The sequence below is a fragment of the Pieris napi genome, chromosome 16 (genome assembly GCF_905475465.1).
Source record: "Pieris napi chromosome 16, ilPieNapi1.2, whole genome shotgun sequence".
Lineage (NCBI taxonomy): Eukaryota > Metazoa > Arthropoda > Insecta > Lepidoptera > Pieridae > Pieris > Pieris napi.
In genome coordinates, this window is record NC_062249.1 from 1,920,565 (window position 1) to 1,941,617 (window position 21,053).

Sequence of the window (21,053 nt, forward strand, 5' to 3'; positions counted from 1 at the left end):
TAACTCTACGACTACACTGAGTTGTGAGCACAAAATTGCTTCTTTTAGCTGTTTTTTAATTGAATAATGATGATTAGGAGATTATAAATTATTATAGGGCCTATGATAATTTATCCCCCTTTATATTTAATATCGCGGTGATATTCATCCCTATTTATACCTAAGTTTTAACAAGTTCACAGTGAGATTTTTTTAAATTGTTTAGGTTAATTGTGTCGTTGAGCATTCATATTTTTAACTAATTTATATTTGAATTTTAAATGTATACTTAGTTCTTGACATGTAGCTTCCAAGAATAAAATAAAAATAAAAAATTGTTTTAGGTACCAGTTATCTAAGTACAAACAAAAAAAATCAAAATGAAAAATCAGAATCGTATCGTGATTTGCCGTATATGAATTATGAAGTCACAGGATTTATAAACATTATGAAGAGGCTCGAGTTAAAACTTTAGAAATAAAGTAATGATTATTATTATTATAAATAAACAAATTATAGTTTGGTTAAATCTGACATCTATTACATTTTAATAAAAACTTTATATAAAATAAGATTGATCAAAAACTATTTCATGCCACTAGATGCCACTAGAAAGGAGGCCAAATGCGAGTCATAATAATATCATTACCTATATCGATATAAAATAAAACACAATTTTTTATTAAGCTTAAAGCTACGACACAATGCCATATAACATATTATATTATGTTTTTTTTTTTATAATTATAAAGCAAGTGTTATTTGACACTTGCATAATAAAACTTTATAAGTTATAACACTTAAATACTCGCGAACTCGCGAACTGCGAAGTGCGAAGTAATATGTCACGGTTGTTGGAAATGTTAATGTCACTTTTATCTTTGAATATAAAATATAAATTATAATTTATAAGTTATTCACCTCTTTATTTATAACAACTTATTGTTAGTTGTTACTACACGCCTTCAAATAAGTATTCTTTTATCTCTTTTCGTGTTTACATTATGTTGAATAGAGACAGACAGTGCTTCTGTTGAAAGTTGGATTGAGTTTTTAGAAATAAGAGGGATTTTTTAAATTTGTGCGTCTTTTTATTTACATCAAATTAGGATACAGATCTTCAAAACAGAATTTTACTTTTAATTCAACTGTAGAAATAAGATTGAAAAATAAAATGTGAAAAGTTTCACGAGTGCCTTATATTAAGTCATTGTATTCATAATGTTAAATTATTATAGGGTTAAAGTTATAAATGTGAGTACTTTTAGAAGTTTTTCAAGAAAGTGTCTAATTTGTATTAGCTATGATAACTAAATCTTATTTTCAGCATGTGCTATCCAACCCTCGTTCTCAAACACTGTTTAGGTGTTGGTGTAGTTCAAATATAGACAGTAAATATTCGGAATCTGAAAAACAAAAAGTCTTAGAGGTTATAAACAAATCAGATATTTCAACACTCTCCAAGTAAGTACCATTAATATTGAGATATTATAATATGATTTTATTACCTCTAATATATAGAGAAGGATGGCCTTTGCTTGTCATTTATAATCTTGACTTGTTAACTGCAACATTATTTCAGGTATGATGTCACAAAAGGTAGATCAAAAAATATATCTCAATGGATAAACACATATGGACCACTAAAGAATATTTGTGAGGTTGAAACTATAGATGGATTTACTGAAAAGCATGTACAGAAATTATTTGAAAGTATTATACATAATAAGGTCAAACCTGAAAAAGAAACAAATGCCCTACAGCAAATAAAAGGACAAATACTAAATCCACCATTAACAGAAGTGACACGGCAGGTATTTTGTAAAATCATAAATTTGTGTTTTGTTTTAACTGTAACTGCCAACTGAGAATGATATCTTCATGGCATAATTTCAATTAATTTGTTACAGGCCGCAAACACCATATTAACTGTGTATGTTACAGTGAATTCAGTATCATGGGCCTTAATTCACAAGCACAATTATGAGGTAGCAGATTGGCAGTATCATGGTATTGAGTATCCGGATAAGAGATTTCAGCTAGGTGATATTTTAGAAATTGTAAGGGCTATAAATTGACAAATATCTTTTGAAGTCATATAGAGTAATTAATATTTAACAATAATTTTTAAAACTGCTTCACAACAAAATTCATGTGAGGATATAAATATTACTGAATAGTTATTACCCAATTATCTCTATATATATATATATAAAATTGTCATGTCACAATGTTCATACCCATACTCCTCCGAAACGGCTTGACCGATACTTTTGAATTTTTTTATGCATGTTCAGTAAGTCTGAGAATCGGCTACTATCAATCATTCAAACCCATAAGTGATAAGGGGTGTCCACCCCAAAAAATTTTTTTTTTAAGTTTTTATTTTTTTATTATACAGCACCCCTCTACCATCAACCCCTATTTTTTATTATAGTAGATAGTTATCTATATTGAACTAAAAAATATTTTCCTTGAAATAATGACAAATGGCAAAACAATGTTTGCTGGGTCAGCTAGTATTATTATGTGTAAAATACTGTTAATGAATTGAAAATTAATCTATTGTTTGATTGAGAAGTTACTTGAAATGTGTCAATAATGTTATTGCAACTGGTATATAACACTAGGCGATGCCACTTTAAAGAAAAGACTTACTATTTCATAGTACCTATATGTATATTTACCTTTAATATTCATAAAATCAGCTGATTAGATTTGAATATACTTTTTCAGGCCTGGAATATAACAAATAAGCTGCCTACAGCAGATCTATATGTAATGAAAGCTGAGGCGACTAGCCTTAGAGCATCTGGTAGTGATCCTAATAATCCTAAAGTACTTGGTGTCAATTTGCAAAAGGCACAAATGGTATCAATGATTGTTGCCCTTATATCAACAAAGAATCAGGAGTGAGTATTCTTTTTAGTTGTCAGCCATCTAAATCTCATCTTTACTACAATAGATTTTTCCAATCTATCAAATACTAAAGCTCTTCAGAAACAATGGTAATAAGATATTTAATTTGTAAAGGGCTACAGTCCTTTTTATGTACCTTCTATGGAGGCATTTCTGTTTTAGTTTTATTAATTAGCGCTAGATGGCGTTTTTTATAAAAATTTAACCAACCAAAACTGACATCTTTGTAGATCCTCTAAGTAAACTTAGTATATATTTTGACCATATTTACGAAATTCTTTGTTTTCTTAATTATTTATGACTTTTCAGTTTGTTTCAAGAAGTTAGCAAGAAATCTGAAAAAACTAAAACTAAATTTAAGCAGAACGTTTATTTTTTACGATCTTCACTACCGTTTCGGTAAGTTTTATTTTAGTCTAAGTAAAAAACCTAGTCTATATCTAATATTTTATATTACAAAAACCAATTAGCAATTTAAACCAAAAGTTCCTTTTTTAACTCGTAGTATTCGCTCGTACCTAGATGAGGATAAAATGACTATGGTAATTAATTTAGGGATTTTTTGATTTTATTGGTACGTTAATTTTATTAATAAGATTGATTTTATATCGTAAACAGAACTTAATAGCTAGTCGAAAACATACAATATGAATTAACGCCATCTATTGCAGACTGATAATAACTTTTTGGCTTATGCACATTTATACTAGATGTCATAGTACACTAATTTGTTTAAGTTAGAGCTTGTAGGTTATAGACTAAAATTGCGCGTTTGATCGCGGTTGTTATCATAGTCTGGCTAAAAAGAAGATAACGAAAAAGCAAATTAAAAAATAATAGTATGGTTTCCCTAAAAGTTTGATATATTTGTGGATTTAACTTACTTGATACTTGATTTTATTTTATTATTTTTTACATTGATAGTAACTGTATTTCTAGGAAATTAAATACAATACGTATTTAGTCTTTTACTATTAATACTTAAAATGACTAGCATTGCATGGAAAACTAAAACTATATTTATTATAAAACACAATTTCATTCGGAATAATCAAATCCCGCGAAAGAAACGAAATATTCTATCAAATAAAACAAAGTTTAGGCTATTTTACCTATTTACTATTCGGAAAAAATATATAATATAAATAAAAATGAGTAAATGAATGCAGTATCAAGAAAATAAATCATACTAACCCAATGACATTCTGTGTTACCATCCGAAAGTTTTCAAATAATTTAATTACATATCTTCTTTCATTAGCCAGAGTCTACTTCTAAATCATTTAAATGACATGATTTCCTCTGTTCAATTTATGATCTTATTAAATTATCTTTAGTAAATAAATAATTAGTAATTACAAATGTTAATCTTAAACCATAGAGAAATACAACTTTTTTATAAAATATTGAATGATTTCGTGTCACTTTAATTTAAATAAACGTCATTTGAGTCTTATTACTTAAATTAAAATGTTGAGTGCATATTACGATCTGCAAAGCCATTTAGATATACATAGTTATATTTTGATTAGAATATTTTTACGTAACAATCAATCTATGTCCACTTTTGACCGCAATGCTTTCTAATACCATATTTTAGTTTGTTAAAACATTCGTTCAGCCTTCATTTATAATCGATTTTATTAGGAAGCCGGACAGTAGGCATACCGCTTAATAAAAACCAAACTAATAAAATGTGTTTCAACGCCATCTATTGTAGACTGAATAGAACTTTAGTTTTATGATTGACCTAGATGGCGTTGATTTCAGATTTCTGAAAAACATCATTCCTATGGGCTAGTCTTTGTAAGCGGTTAGTCGATGTATTATACTTCAAATTGTAATTTTTTATTAAATTTTTAGGTTATATGGTACTCTTATTGGTAACGAAAGAGTGGCGTCAGACCAAACAGTGGAAATGTTACTTCAAGACAACAAAATGAGATCCTCTGATAACTCCCATGTGTATGTCCCCGAGGACCTGAAATCGTCGTTTAGGTCGCAACGAGAACTGCCCAAGGATATGATGGGCCAGTGCCTATTATTTGCTTTAACATTCATGGACCTATGTATTTATAAAAATCAGGATAAAATTCAGAAATTGTTATCAAAGAAAGTTGAATGAAATTTATTTTAAACCGTATCTGTTTTATTATTAACTCAAGTCTTTCGTCTTTATATGTTTGCTAGTGAATAAGTACGACAAAATATACAGTGTAAACTCTTTATAACGAATTTCAATGGACTGACCATTTTTTTCGTTATAGGAAGAGTGTGTTATAGGGAGTGAAGAGAAAAAAAACAACTTTAACCAATTACCTACAATAATTTTATTACTTTCAATATGTAAACTATTCTAAACACATGTAAAACATAACGGTTTTCTATTACTGGCCATCTTAACAGTTTCAAAGTTTCTATACGACTGATAATACACGATAGGTGACGGTGGTGCGTTTAGTAACTGAGACCAAAATTTCTGCAGGCAACGTTATCTAAGAATAATGGCACACGTGTTAATGCAATTAACAATAACAAAAGCGAGACGGCTGTTTATGACCTCAGGTGTCTTAGAAATTTCGGCACCTCAGAAGGTTAGTTTCGTAAGCTGATTATAAAAACAATTACACTTAAGTATGTTGTTGATGTGTAAATATGACAATATTTCTTCGTTATAGAGATGGCTTTTGCGTTATAAAGAGTGAATTAATGTAGGGGGTTTGTGTTAAACTAAACAAATGTATTTTTCCTTACGTTATAGAGGGGGTTTCGTTATAACGATTGACGGTATAAAAGACGTTACACTATACTTAAACTGAGCTTAAACGGGATCAACTTTTATGTATTAGTAATAAGTCCACAACTTAAACCAAAATTATTTATATTATAAAATTGTTGCTGTTTGTATGTGATAACAGAAATAAAATTTGTGTGCTTTATTAATGTTTTTAATATAAAATTAGGCTAGTAGGCAGCACAGTTAAGGCTTGAAGTGATTACCCGAAACAATTATTATTACTACGGAAAAATTATTAAGCTAATATTGAAGTATTTAATTCTACACAAAAGTCCTGTAATAAATAAGGCATAAGTTATAAGTAATAAAAAAATTGAGAACAGTGTTGGCCTAGTGGCTTCAGCGACGACTACCTTGAGGTCGCAGGTTCGATCCCCAGCTGTGTACCAATGGATTTTACGCATGCGCTCGAACGGTGAAGGAAAACATCGTGAAGTAGACGACATAGTCCCAAAAGTCGATGACGTGTCAGGCACAGGAGGCCTATCACCTACTTGCCTATTAGATTGACAAATTATCATGAAGCAGATACAGAAATCTAAGGCCCAGACCTATAAAAGTTGTAGCGCCACTGTTTTTTTAATATTTTTTTTGTAGTAGGTATGTACTTGTTTTTCTGAGGCAGTGTTTAACGCTCGCAGCATTCCTCCCTGTGTGTGTGCAATACTTCTTCGTTGAGCGACTAAAGCACCAGCTCTCGTCACCGGTACTATCTATCAGGCGCCAACTTAAATCTTTAATAAGCGCCTGTGCGCTTGAACCCCATGGCCCAAAAGTCTGCTCCAAGGGAACAAAATCAAAGTTGAACGCTTTATAAGTTTAAAAGTTATATATTAATATATTTATTGATCTTAACAATGAAGTTGTGTTAGGGATTATTAGGGAATAAAAGAAAACCGCATTATATTGCTTCAGTTGGACTAAAAAGTGTTTATTTGATAAAATACAACGAGCTTACTTTTTACAACATTTTACTTCTATTAAATGACAAAAACAAACAAAACCCTTAATTGAATAATAATATACATAAATACGATGGTATCAACTTCAAACGCATATGTAACTAATATAAATGCAATTACAGGCAAGAATATTATACAATCAACTAAATAAAATTATTAAAAAATAACTATTCGAAAAAAGTTACATCGTGAAGAATCTAATACAATTTTTTTCTATAAGATCACACTTACTTTTGACCTAACCGAATCGAATTTTGTATTTAATACTGATATCGTTTTGGAAGAACTAGAAAATATATTTACATTAATTTTTATATTAATTGCCAACGTGAATTTTTTCGCCTGGATCTTTGTGACCGTTTCGCAACCAACTGTTTCGAAAACAAATTATAAAAAGTCTATGGTGAACAAAACTGAAACCTGCATTATGTTCTGTGTAAAAAGTTCGATCTTGTATTCTGGGATTGTACTAAATCAATCTCATATAGTCTATTTCGGTGTATTTGTATGTAAGAAAATATACTCTATTGTAACATTGATGAACGGGGCTGCAAAGAAATGATTTCTAGGCCTTGCAATATAACAACTACAATATTCTAGACTAGACCGTATTCCAAAACGTGACGAAGACTTTACAGAAAAATGGTGCTTGTAGATCTTACAACTAGGTACAAATTGACGTTACGTTATCGAATACGGAAGAGTAAATATATATTCAATCTAGGTATAAAAAGTAGCTAGTAATGGGGTTTACTTATTCGGCAAAATAATATCGCTTTATTGGCTAAAATAATACTTTTGTCACGTGTCGAAAGTATGAATAAGTGAAGAACAACACTGGAAGACAGTGGGTGAACGCAAATCGCGTCTCAAACGAATGCGAGAAACATTCGCAATAGTTTAAATCAATGCTTCACAGCCCCGGAATAATTCTGTAGAAACCTAACAACGTTGTAAAATTACCAGTCTATTGTTGTATATTATAATAAATATGTACAATTAATAATATCAGAGCACCCATTTCACAGAAAACCAATATTATCTAAGGAGGGCTACGTCGCCCACTAGGCTTTTAAAAAAATCTTTGTAACATGTATATCACTGCGTTGTTGTATAAAAAATCTATTGTATATCTTGTAAAATCTGTATATCTATTGTACTATTCGGTATATGTCATATTGTATTTAAATAAGTATTGTAGCAAAAATAAGCTGAATAGGCGCCGTAGCCCGAGACTCCTGACTAATAAAATCTGTAAAAAAACCTCAATCCAGACTACAAGATCATAATATCTAATATGTTTTATCTTTTATAAAAAATTCAACAACTCTTACTTTATTGTGGAACTGTTTCAACAAGTCTCTATTGTGATAAAAATTAATACTTATTAATTTTTTTTATAATTTGTGACAGCGGTTGGCGATTGTGGCAGTGTACATACGATGAAGGTAACACTTAAAAAAAATATAGGCCACCTATGTTGGCTACCAATTATTCGCTTATCTATACTATATGTAATATTAACCTTACAGTAAAATATAATGTAAGCACATTAAAGTATAATACAACATAATATAACGCCAAACTAAACGTGTATTGCACTAAATCCGCAATTATTGCTCGTAAGTAGAAATAATTTTCTGCTGACTATACAATGACAAAATAATACATTAAAATGGATACAGAGTAAATATGTAATAGATGTAAATAGATTATAAACTACAGCGTAAATGGAAGACGTAAAAATAATAATCTGTAGCCAACTGTATAATAAAATTAAAATAACACGAAGGCCTAAACTTCTAATTGGCTGTCTAAAACAATGCGGAATCTAATTTATTATAGATTTGGAATACAATAATGACAAATTCACTCTCTTAATATTATTTATAAAATTGTGCTGGCTATGTATTTGAAGATATTTTACAGATAAAAAATATTTAGAACCGCAAAGACGGTGTAAAATAATTTCCTAAAGATTACATCAAGACAAACCTAACGATCAGACATTGAATAAAAAGTGTAGATAATACGGTGTTTTGTTAATAAGATTTAAGAAAATATATAAAATATAAATCAATAAATTCTTTTAATTTGTATAGAGATATCGCGTACTAATTAGATCTGAAGATTTAAAAGCTATATTGAAGCGGGAATTATGAATAGAATTTCAGCAAACAACTTTAAATACCTTAAATTATTGAGACGTAATTGTCAAAGTAAATCTAAGCGGGTAAAAATATCTCGTATGAGATCAGAAATAAATGCAATAGAAGATGTTGCTATGACCTACTGTCTTTTTGTAATCAATTGTACTTTTAATAAGTGTCCTATGTCTAAACAGTATGAATTAATTACTCAGAAATATACCTATTTAAAACTTTCTCATGAAAGCATTTAGCATTTGAGACCTTACAATAGCTTAATATATGAATGAGTAAAATAAATGTTCATATCTATGCAAACGTATGATTCGAAAAAAAGTTGCAAAATGTTTTTAGACTACAACTTTTGTTTTTTTGTCAAATCGTTTTAATAATAATGAACTTGAAATAATTTCATTAATTGTAAGGCCTCAGAGCTTTAATTAATGACATGTTAGAATTGCCGTTTTTTGAATTTCGTTTCATTATCTGTGGGAGTTTGACAGCACTACACAGATTATGATAATATTAAACGCTACAATTTTCCACGAACGTAAAATAGCATTTATATTGCAAATCAGTATAACCTAGTTTTTACCAAGCTTAGCTTACATATTGTATTTAATACAATTGACGCTCATGATAATATAATATTATGCAAAGTATACATTTCCAATGCAATCTTATTCTCTCCTTTTGTTATTAACTTAAAATAAGTATTACGTGATATAATGGATAGCACTCGCTTAGAAGAAATTACTTAAATTATTGTGTTAGTGAATTCACATTCAAATAAATGCGAAAATTAGTACATAAAATATAGTTGTGAGAGGAATTTCATTCCTTAAATAAATCGATGTTAAGTTAGATGTTCTAGCGGATTTTAAAGTGTCATTAAAGGAATTGGTAAATTTAAATTGGCGGTTAAAAAAACATTACGTAGGCTAGGAACATAGAAAAGAACCTAAATAACAGTCAGTGGAGTTAAGACATAAAAACATTGCAACATTTAAATTCAAATACAAATCTGTGACAAAATTATTGGACGGCACAGATTAAACACAAAGCATTAACGACAAGTAACTGAATTCTCACACTGACAACACACACTTAATTAAAAGAAAAGCGGAACCGTGCTCTCTAGAACATTATACAATTATACAAGGATTCATAAAACTAACACAAGTAACATAATACACGAATAATTGAGCAAAAATTAACGAAAAAATCTGAGCAATTTTTGGAACTTGTCGAAAAATCAATATTAACATATACTCTGCTTGTGATATGTATTTACGCTGATAAGGTAATAACGGATTTTAACATTCGTCGGACATACGAAATTTGATGTCCAGCACTCACTCGCGTAATTTACAAAAACCTGATTTCCTGATACTTAACACGTGGTACACTAAAATGTTAGTCTATTTCACATTTACCTTTAATAATATTGTATGTAATAAATGTATAAAATATCATCTTTAATCTCTGTATACTTAATCACCTTTGTTTATATTTAAAAATTAAATCCATTTGTATCGGTATAAAAATCTAATTATACATCTGAGGTTAGTTCTCGGCTATGGCACTGTATTTTGTGTTTGTATTCAAACTTGTACAGTGCGACGTTGCTCGCCCGGCCGTTATAAACGTATATATTGTAAACTGTATAAAAATACTTATAACTATTATTGTATAAGGCTGCTGTATTGTGGTGGGTAAATATTGTGGGTCAAATTTTATTAGGTGACTGTGACGGCATAGTTTCAACGAGTTTTATAGTCTGTGTTTGGGTGTCAGATAATAAAATTTGAGCATTCTGAACTGGCTTGTAAACTATTGGTTGTGTGGCCGGGCGGGCATCGCCTCACTTCTCAGGAGGATCACTTGAGGATAAATATAGTCACTGAAGATAATCTCAAAAATCTTCGATAATGGTGTTTTTGCTTGTAAACCTCCGAAAGTTTGATAGGAAAAACAATCAGAAACTTAAACGCGACGGATCGACTCACCAATTCTGATATCAATCTATTGCTGTATTTAAATTGGGTTTGATTAAGGATTTGTCTTAACACATTGACATGATCGATCCTCAGAATTGCGAAGTATTGAATTTTCATAACTGTCCAATGACTAATTTCTTTAGTAAAACCAACAACAAACATACAAATAAAACGTCCAGTCGCTTGGTTAGCGACAAATTAAAACTATGGTATCCGGTTAATGTGACAAGTACCTCCACAAATACATACTATTATCTACTAGTTAATACGTAACATCCCTTATGCTGTAGGAAAACTAAACCATCACAATAATATCGTAAAATAAGCTATATATGTCGTCTATACATACAAACAGAGATGATAAAAAGTTAAAAATGTGTTTCCGTATTCTGGCACCGCGAAGTTTATAGTCGTCAAGACTAAACGAAAGCTTATATTAAACGAAATACTTGCAACAAAACTGATCTATTCTGCTATAAATGAATTCTCTCACTGTAGTCTTTCGTTTGGCCTAAGCACCGACAACAAGCACTCGGAGAGAAAAGCAACAACAAAGTCGATATATTTAATATACCATGCCTCTGTTCAAAACCTATTCATATTCTGTAATGTAATTCTGGATACCTGTATCTATTGAGGACGCGACATAAACGAGGCTCTGTCGGCGCCAAAATACTTCAACATTCATACATATATATATTTTTCCTATTTGCTAAATTATTTCGCGATGAATGATCGAATTGCTTGGTAATTCGAACGATAGTCTAAGCTAAAATTAAGTAAAACATATCTCTGGCATAACCCTCTCTCCGTTCCTACATCGAAAAGCACTTTGCGACATCACACGTTATCTAATTGGCAAAAATTCTCTAATCTCACTCGTGACAAATTTAAATCAGTCGAGAAAAGGCGCGGTCAAAGGCCCCACAATTTTGATTCAAAAACATAATACAACAAATCACGAGTATTTTTTTATCAATCATACGACATTGTCCTCATTTTTTCGTAGTTTACACGAATTTTAAACGCTAAATGAGCGAAATAGACGCCTAACTTACCTAGCTATCACAGTCCTTCAGTCTGGCTCTTTCCCACGTAAATGCATCCAAATCGTCTCCTTGAAAAAACTGGTAACAACCTAACTAGGCCTAGGAAATAAGCTGGTACAGTCAATATCCATTTTCTGTGTATGCTGTGTTCATTGCCTTGCCTGGTCTTACGATGTTCCATCCCTATTACTGTTACCGAACAATGGACATTGACCGGAATACTAAATTATTTGGCACCTACAAGTTATGGAGATAAAAGTATCCCGTTTAGATTAAATGCATTATTAACTCCGTAAGTACTAAAATAAACGTTTGATGGCGATAGGTAACCTACGTTTTTGGTTTGCTTTCTCGTTTTACTGTTCTTAATTTTATACCGATTAAGTTTAAAGCGCAATTTTTACGCGAAAATTTTAAGTAACTTTTAAAGATTTGAGCATTTTTTATCATTCTCCTTACCCTGCGTTTGCCAGATACAATAATCTTAACACTCGTAAATAAATTTAACATAACATCTACGTTAATATTATTTGTTGGGCTCCATCTTGTCCCTAAAGCATTCATCGCGAAATACCGTTACGTGGTAAAAGAGAATTTCTTACTTTTTATATTTCAACGAAGAGTTTTTAAATTCTAATCTCTGGTTCAATCCGCTCGGATCAAGACGTAAGTTTCGACTGAAGAATCACAGAGAAACCTAACTCTTACGTGGTAACTTAATATTACGGGGCAAAAACGCTATCTATACTCGCATTTTGAACGGTAACACTATTCATGTGAACTCTCGAAAACTGTACATTCGCGACAGATTTCGATTATTGTTATTTAATGATCGAAGCATGTTTACAGCGATCCGATATCTCGTTAAAATAAGCTCGCATAGGCGAGTCGTATACTGGTGCGTACCGCAACTCTTTACGTCGTGATGGCAAGCAACGTCGGCTGGAGGGCTCAGTAGAGGCGGTCGACGTAGAGGTCGTGGTGCGTGGGCGCATGCGACGGGGCATGATGAGGCGCGGGAGGCCCTGGCGGCCACCGCGGGGGCGCGGGTCACTGTGTGGGCAGACATGCCACGGTCGCGCCGGGACCAACGGCCGGCTTGAACTCGGCGCCGCTGGAGAATTGCTGGAACGGCGGAGCATAACACTGCGGGAAGTACAGCTCGGGCTTCACAACAGCTGAAGCCGGCGGGAGCGGACGCGGAGTTTTAGCATCTGCGCGACGTGCTTTAGCCGCATGCGGGTTCATATGGTTATCTATATGTTTCTTTACTTCTGGCTCAGTAGCAAAACGCCGCCTGCAGTTAGGCATTGGACAGCAGAATGGCCGGTCCCCTTGATGCGTCCTTGTGTGTTGATCAAGAATCGCCTTTTGCCTAAAGTCTTTCCCGCATTGCGTACACTTGTACGGTTTCTCTCCAGTATGAATGCGAAGATGTTGGTTCAGAATGGTTCGTTGGCGGAAAAACCGAGGGCAATACACGCAACCGTATGGCTTTTCATTAGTGTGGATACGCAAATGCTGAGTTAAATGTGATTGTTGACGGAACCTCTTGCCGCACTCTGGACACGGATAGGGCCGAGACTCTATATGTATGCATCCATGCTGGAGCAACGTTGATTTTTGTTTGAATTCTTTCTGGCATATGGGACAGCGTACGTACAGTGGCATTGCGCGTCCACCGAGAACATCAGGGAGCTTACCGCCCTTTAAGTATTGCAGCGATAGTCCTGAACCAAATACTGTGTGGTTAAGTCCCTTCGTATCCTTAAAATATGCAGGATACTGCGCCGTGTCACCGGGCGAAAAGCAAGAGCCACGTTGCTCGCCGTTCTGTCCGTCAGCGTCGCCGAACGCTGATTGAATTTCTTCTTTGTTTTCATCGGGCGGGAAAGGCACATCTTGAGGCCACAGCGTCGGCGTGGTCCCATTCTTGAAGATCAGATGCGGCGATACGTCTGCAAAAATTGAATAATCGGTCATTTACATGTTTTTCTCAGTTTTAATAAAGTGATCGAGCGGGTTAATCGAACTGAGGACGGTTACGGGAACGTCCGGCGATCGGTTCCGCGTCTCGCGAGCGCCCTCCGCAATTTGGGCGATGAAGGGACCGAGAATTTGTTTGATAGGAAGGCCAATGGATGCGAGACCGAATCGTACGGGTGAAGGGCGGCGGGGATCGCATGCGGCGCCGGCAGTGACGCGAACCGCTCGGGTCATTGCGGGCGGCGCGCGCGGGGACCGGACCGGGGCATATATGTGTGAATAGCGCTCGCCTTGGTGTGTGCGGACGTGCTGGTTGAGGATGGCCTTCTGGCGGAAATGTTTGCCGCATTCGCCGCACGTATAGGGCTTCTCACCGGAATGGATGCGCAGGTGTTGATTGAGGATGGCGCGCTGCCGGAACGATCTCGGGCAATACACGCAAGCGTAAGGTTTCTCGTTGGCGTGGATGCGCAGATGCTGGGTGAGGTGGGACTGCTGCCGGAACCTCTTGCCGCACTCCGGGCAGCCGTACGGCCTCGAGTCCGTGTGAATCCGCTCATGCTGGAGTAGGGTCGACTTCTGTTTGAAATCTTTGCCACAGGTTAGGCACTTGAACAGGCGCAGTTCAGAGTTCGGGTTATGCTTTCTGGGTTTTGGTTGTTCAGGCTGAACGATATCTGGTAGATGACGCAAATCAGGTGTAGAATATTGGTCTAGAGGTCCTTCTAGCGATAGGACTCCTCCGTTTTGTTTTAAGTAGTGCAGAGGAAAGCCCCCAGTACCGAGCATGTGGCTAGTGGGCCTGGCCTCTTTAAAGTATGGTGTGTATTGTTGTTGCAAGTCCGATTGTGGGACGAAGCATGGCGTACGATCGAGATGGTCTTGTGCTTGCGATTGCTGGGCTTGGCTGAGCTGTTGTTCAACTTGCATTTGTTCCGTGGAAGATTGCTGTTGGGCATGTTGCTGGGCCTGCTGTTGAGCTTGCTGTTGAGCCAGTTGCTGTGCCGCCTCATCAGACGGGTCTTGAGGTGGAGGCGCGGGCGGATAGGGTGATGGTGCTGGAGAAGCCAGCTGTGGCTCAGGCTGAGGTGAGGGCCCGCCAGGACTCTGATGCTGCATTTGGTACCCTCCGTCGAGCACAGTGCCACCCCATTGGGTTCCTGGTGGAGCTCGCTCCACGCCATCTTTGTAGAGCACATAGGGCGCTGTGGTATCTGAAAAGAAGAATACAACTTTAAGTATTTATTCAGATAGAAGAATCTCTCAGTAGAAAACATTTTGAAAGTTGCTTTAATAAACAGTCCTATAATTCAAAAGCGAATTAGGATAGCTGGCAATAAATAATAAATCAATAAAGTACAATTATAGCGTGATTAGTAGATTTGACGTGTATGGATGACGTGCAGACAAAACCGACAGTGTACTCTGCAGTTTGCGTGTTGTCTATGAATTTGCGCTCGCTGCCAAATAAGAATTTAATAAAATGTCACATGCCGCCATGGGTGAGACATTTTTGATGGTTACACGATTTTATGGTACCGAAGGAATAGGAAAAGTTTTGTCACGAAGCCTTCTATATTACCGTTATTTATTATAGCTTTAACATTTTATATGCGAATTACTAGTTAAATGCAAAATATGGTTTTTATAAAACCGGTAATCGGTATAAGGAAAAGGAAAAATTCTGTTATAATAACTCCGTATTCCGCTTAAGATTGAGACCTGAATGGAATATTTAATAAACGCTTTATAGTTACAACAAAAAGTGACAATTATTTATGTATTTAACAAAGAAGTGCAGTTTCTAATGATTCACTTTCTCTAGGAATCCGGTACAAATAAAAGGCGGGAAAATGCATCCATTTTCTTTCCCGCCTAAAGCGAAATGCAAATGGCGGATGCAGTACAGCCATTATCGTTTTGACGCTGCCGCGTTACTCGATTAAATCTGAAATATTATGTAAATTCGTGTATCAAAAGGAAATGAGCATATATTAACTGCTGTTTTCTTTCTACCATTTGAACAAACTATTGTAGATGTATATAAATATTAAAAACCATTGTATAAATGTGTGTTTGATACTAATATACACAACTTCCGACATGATTATTATAAGTTTATCAAATCAGTGGCGCTACAATCTTTTAAAGTTTGGGCCTTAGATTTATGTATCTGTTTCTGTCTGTCAGGCACAGATCAGCCTCCTGTGCCTGACACACGCCGTTGACTTTTTGGGTCTATGGCAAGCCAGTTTCCTCACGATGTTTTCCTTCACCGTTAGAGCGAATGTTACATGCGCACATAGAAAGAAAGTTCATTGGTATACAGCCGGGGTCCGAACCTACGATCTCTAGACCAAAACTACTCCTTTTTAAGTATTTTATTTTGTATATTTAAGACGTTGGCAATTTTAGTTGAAAATACATACCGAAATATATATGTACTTGTTTAAATAAATAAAAGACTATATGTACTATCTAAAGCTTTATAAGTTAATTTTAAAAACCACCTATAATGTCCAAAAAGTGATAAATATCACTTCGAATCAATCATTCAGCGAGATCGTTAGGGAAGGAATAAAAAATATACGACCTCATTCTTTGTTCAATTTTTTTAATTATCTCGTTAACTGCTAATAACCACTCGAGTTGTCTAAGAGTTGATAAAATCGAGCCACTAGTTATCGCAGTCAATCGATTTGTCGATATCTCGATTACATCGTGACCGAAGCAACCCTTTAGCACGATACGATATGCATGTACTTATTGATCTAATGTACTAAATATATCGGATACTTAAATAATTGTAATGAAAAAGTTCATAAATTTTCTGTTTTCTGCCTTGTAACAACATTTTAGAACCAATGCCCATGACTACCGAAGAGCAGTGATGGCTTCAACATTCGACTATAATCCCTAAGTTCGTAGGTTCGATCCCTGTGCACTATTGGACTTTCTATGTGCGCATATAACATTCGCTCGAACGGTGAAGGAAAACTTCGTGAAACCGGCTTGCCTTAGATCCAAACAATCGACGGCGTGTGTCAGGCACAGGAGTCCGATCACCTTATTGCCTATTAGATTGACAAATGATCATGAAACAGATACATAAATCTGAGGCCCAGACCTAAAAAGGTTGTTACGCCACTGATTTATTTGTTTTATTTCGTGATAAATTTATTAATGATAAATCGACTCTTCGAACTCATATTTATTACAACTCATGCAAGAACTTCAATCATCTATTTTAATTCCTGTTTCTAAAATATTTTCAATTGTACTTTGAAATAAGGCAGTCATAGTTCGTGATAAAACTGGACTCTTTTAAGTCAAGTTATAATAGCTCAACTCAAACAATAGTTTTTTTTTCTAAAATATTTTCAAACAACAATTAAGAAATGTAATCTACAAATAACGCTAAGAAGTACATAATACTAAAGACGCTAATACTGTAAGTCAAAAAATTTATTTTGAAATAAGGTATATTTCGCGCCAAGACTAGAGCATACTCTAAGTCATAGTAATTACAGCTCATGCAACTCAACTCTTTTTTAATTTCTTTTCTTCTAAAATATTTTCATACAACAATTAAGAAATGTATGCCATAAATAACGCAAGTTTTCAAAAAGGCGGCTAAGCTTTCTAGATACGTATGTACTTTCATAAACAATACTCTACATACATCTTTTCATGCCAGAGACAATGATTTATTACTGAATAACATCTGTTTATAATCTACGGTTGAATAAAGGAAATAAGATTTCAATTTGACAAGGCTTAATGACGTTTTAAATTTGTCATGTGGACCTAAGTTTTCACCCTTCAAATACTATGGGAATGCTCAACCCTTTATAGGATTTTTTGTTTGAAATCGAAACGGTAATGTCAGTAATGATGTAGTCCTCACATGTGCTTGAGAAAATGTTATGTGACAGTCTTTAAATGTGGCTCCCGGTTTATTTTTATTAGAGATTTACGATGTCAAAGTAATATCATTTAAATTTTAAGGTGTTTTAATAGCTTCCTTATAACGGATTAAGTTGAAAGTGAACTTGTGTTTATGACTCTGGCATTTTAAATTTAAAATGATTCGTCTGGGTTGTAACTTAAATTCGATTTTTAAACCTTTTTGCAAAGCAAGTTTTATAAAATAGGGTCATATAATCACACATTTACAATTTTCTTAGCCTTCATAGTAATAATAATAATAATTCAAAATTAAGAAAAAGAAAATTGAAACGAATTTAAAAAGTTTGGTCCCTCTGGCATTGTACCATTAACGCTGGCAGCATTTCCTCGCTGTATTGCGATACTTATTCGTTGAGCGAAGAATGCACCATATCTAGGGTCACCGGTACCACTATATGCCAACTTGAATCTTTAATTAGCGCCTGTGCACTTGAACCCCACGGCCCAAGAGTCTCTACTCCAAAGGGAACAAAATTGGAAGAAAGACTCTTATATTTTAGCCGTTTAATATTTTCCGCCTGCTCTGCGGCCGCACCAGCTTTATATTGTAAATACTGTATATTTGTGTGTTGGAATTAACGATTTTATCACACATTTCGCCTAAAACATTTAGTTTTATAAATAAAACGTAAAAGTAAACTAAAGCAAAAAACTACAATACTCGTAGAATGTGAGGCAGTAGGCTGTAGTTGATCGGCTCAAACTGGTCCAGCCACTCAGGACACCCGCCCCTTCCTGCGTACGCGCATGTACCGATAGAATAAAAGATAATAACGAAATAATTTTGACGTACATACCTAATCCGTTATATTTATGATACAATCAAATTATACAGTTTAATTCGTCGAACGTCGAACAGAACACAACGTCGAATTTACTCTATATTCCTTAAACGATATTTTTGTATCCTCGTACTGACATAGAGCAGTGTTGACCTAGTGGCTTCAGCGTGTGACTCTCATCCCTGAGGTCGTAGGTTCGATCCACGGCTGTGCACAGATCAAAACATCGTGAGGAAACCAACTGACCTTAGACCCAAAAGGTCGACGGCGTGTGTCAGCCACAGGAGGTAGGTGATCCTTGCCTATTAGAAATTATCACGGAACAGACACAGAAATCTGAAGGACCTAAAACGGTTGTAGCGCCACTGATTTATATTTATTTATACGTATTTGATAGCATGGTTACCATATCCTTGGTTATCGTTACCATGGTAACTCGACACGGTGCTATATTTAGTCTACGCTTTATACTAAGACTTATAAGAATCTTACTGGCCTTATAGATTTGATTTTCTTTTACCAAACATAAATATTTAATTTAGAATAACAATTTTTTATCAAGACATGTATACTCTGTGTAATCTGGTTATGTTTTTTATAGAATAGGGATAAAATGGTCAGGAGGTATTAATTATTTTTATTTAAATTTCTTTGCTGACCGTCCAGATTCACGGATGGTCGGGTCAGTGATGCGACTGGATTAAACCCTAACCAACCTCGCGCATAACTTACAACTTGTATCATTTATAACGAAAGTTATTTGTATCTGTAATAAAAGGCAAAAAAATCCTTTGGAAATGAAATGAATTGCCACATAATAATAATTTGATTAGGCTTAGTAACTATTATAGACTAGATTTTAAACTGTTGTTAACATTAAAAAATAATCAAACGTAAATTTATAACACTATTTGTTCTCACGTAAATCAAGATAATTTACAAATCAAACGTATCAAAGGAGTTCTTTAGGAATTATTTCTACGAAATAGTGGGTTATTAAGTGAGTGGAAGTCCTTGGGTGAGGACTATCTAGACTGCCCTCTCTTTAAAAAATTCAACAGCAAATCCAGTCGTTTTCATAATGAAAGGACTTCTACTAAATATTAAATCATATTCATTCATTACGCTGTGTGGGACAAATATTATTCGGCAGTTATGCAGCTGTAGAAAAATGTAAAGTGTTTATTGACCGATGAAATTACTAGTCGTCAAAAACAACTGGAAAATCGCGTAGTACTAAGTAGATTGCCAAAATAAATCACATTTGTGTTTAAACAATTAAATTATTTATTAACTTAGATAAAAATACGCGTCGTCGGAAAAAAATTGAAAATGGCGTGGTACTAAATAGTTTGCCAAAATAAATCGCATTTGTGTTTAAACAGTACAATTTTAAACGTAACATTTTTCTCATAAATTATAAAAGTAAAAGTCGTTGTTTTGACTGTTACGAACAAGTTATTTTAGTTTAGTGAATCACAAAACTCGTTAGTGATCGACGCGGGCGCAGGATGCCGAGAACGGCTTACTCACGCCTTTGTGTCTCACGACAATGTTCCAATATTTGCAAGTATACTGTAATGCTAATATATTTTTAAAGACTAGGGCCCATATTCTAATTCACAATTTCTTAACTTTTTCTTCTTTAACTTTTAAATATGTATGTCAAAGTTTACACACACAACATGGTCTGACAGATGTCAGATTTAATTTGACGTTTTCGAATACGGTTCTAGGATTGCTAATTATTGCTTGTTTCTTATTAGCCATCCAGATATAGTGGGACATATGTCTCATTTGGGGACGCTCAGTTGTCAGACACATAGATATACACATAGAGCTCAGGTACATATAGGATTGTTGGGCCTTACTTATAAGACCGTTGCTAGCGAGATAGGATAAGGTAATTCTGCGTTACCTTATCCTATCTCGCTAGCAAAATTTGACTTTAAAAGTGCCTATGAAAAATTAAAAACTAAAAAAAAAACAGTACTCTTTAGGGTAAACGACCCTGCTTAAAGAGTGACAAAGAATAATAAGATAAAACAACATTCAGTGCTTCTTTCCACGTGTTATCCTAACGTTAAATAAGCATGGTCACCCAGTACACTGTACACATGTCTTCTTGTAAGTAATAATTGTATTTTTTTTAATAGTCATGATTTTAAAATGTTTCAACCTATATAGTATGTTCTAACTGTCTATGAATTTTTTATGGCTTTTTTGAAATAGGAAAAAGCAACACAATTAGAAACAACTAGAGCCTCCTTGCCCTAATTTTGAACTTTGCGAAGCCCTGGGCTTATTCTTTTGTTTTTATGGCAACACTGCTTGCACGTTCATTAAGTTAAGCCATGCAAGAAGTTTAGGTAGAAATAAAAATATGGCTCTTTATGTTAGTTTTTAATTCATTATTAATAAACCAATATATGTTTCATTTTTCGAAGAATTGTTCAATATGTA

At 34.2% G+C, this 21,053-nt stretch overlaps 2 protein-coding genes across 3 annotated transcripts in view; one reads left to right on the forward strand and one right to left on the reverse strand.

Annotated features, from left to right (window-relative positions):
- The first annotated feature begins 807 nt into the window (after positions 1-807).
- On the forward strand, positions 808-5,041 carry LOC125057450. The gene is made up of 7 exons (XM_047661145.1): positions 808-1,233; positions 1,307-1,443; positions 1,562-1,793; positions 1,890-2,039; positions 2,716-2,891; positions 3,208-3,297; positions 4,762-5,041. The coding sequence occupies exons 1-7, from the start codon at positions 1,201-1,203 to the stop codon at positions 5,021-5,023; spliced, it is 1,080 nt and encodes a 359-aa protein (XP_047517101.1). The 5' UTR covers positions 808-1,200; the 3' UTR covers positions 5,024-5,041.
- Positions 5,042-6,601: 1,560 nt separating this feature from the next.
- Positions 6,602-21,053, reverse strand: part of LOC125057594 (zinc finger protein 883) — a 46,288-nt gene continuing 31,836 nt past the window's right edge. Inside the window, exons 2-3 of one of the 2 annotated variants that reach the window (XM_047661379.1) lie at positions 14,214-15,053; positions 6,602-13,811 (exon numbers count right to left, since the gene is read on the reverse strand). In XM_047661379.1, coding sequence (XP_047517335.1) covers positions 12,904-13,811; positions 14,214-15,053 — 1,748 coding nt within the window. In that variant the 3' untranslated portion in view covers positions 6,602-12,903. Of the gene's footprint in view, positions 13,812-14,129; positions 15,054-21,053 lie in introns of both variants that reach the window. The other variant, XM_047661378.1, reaches the window with a different exon arrangement.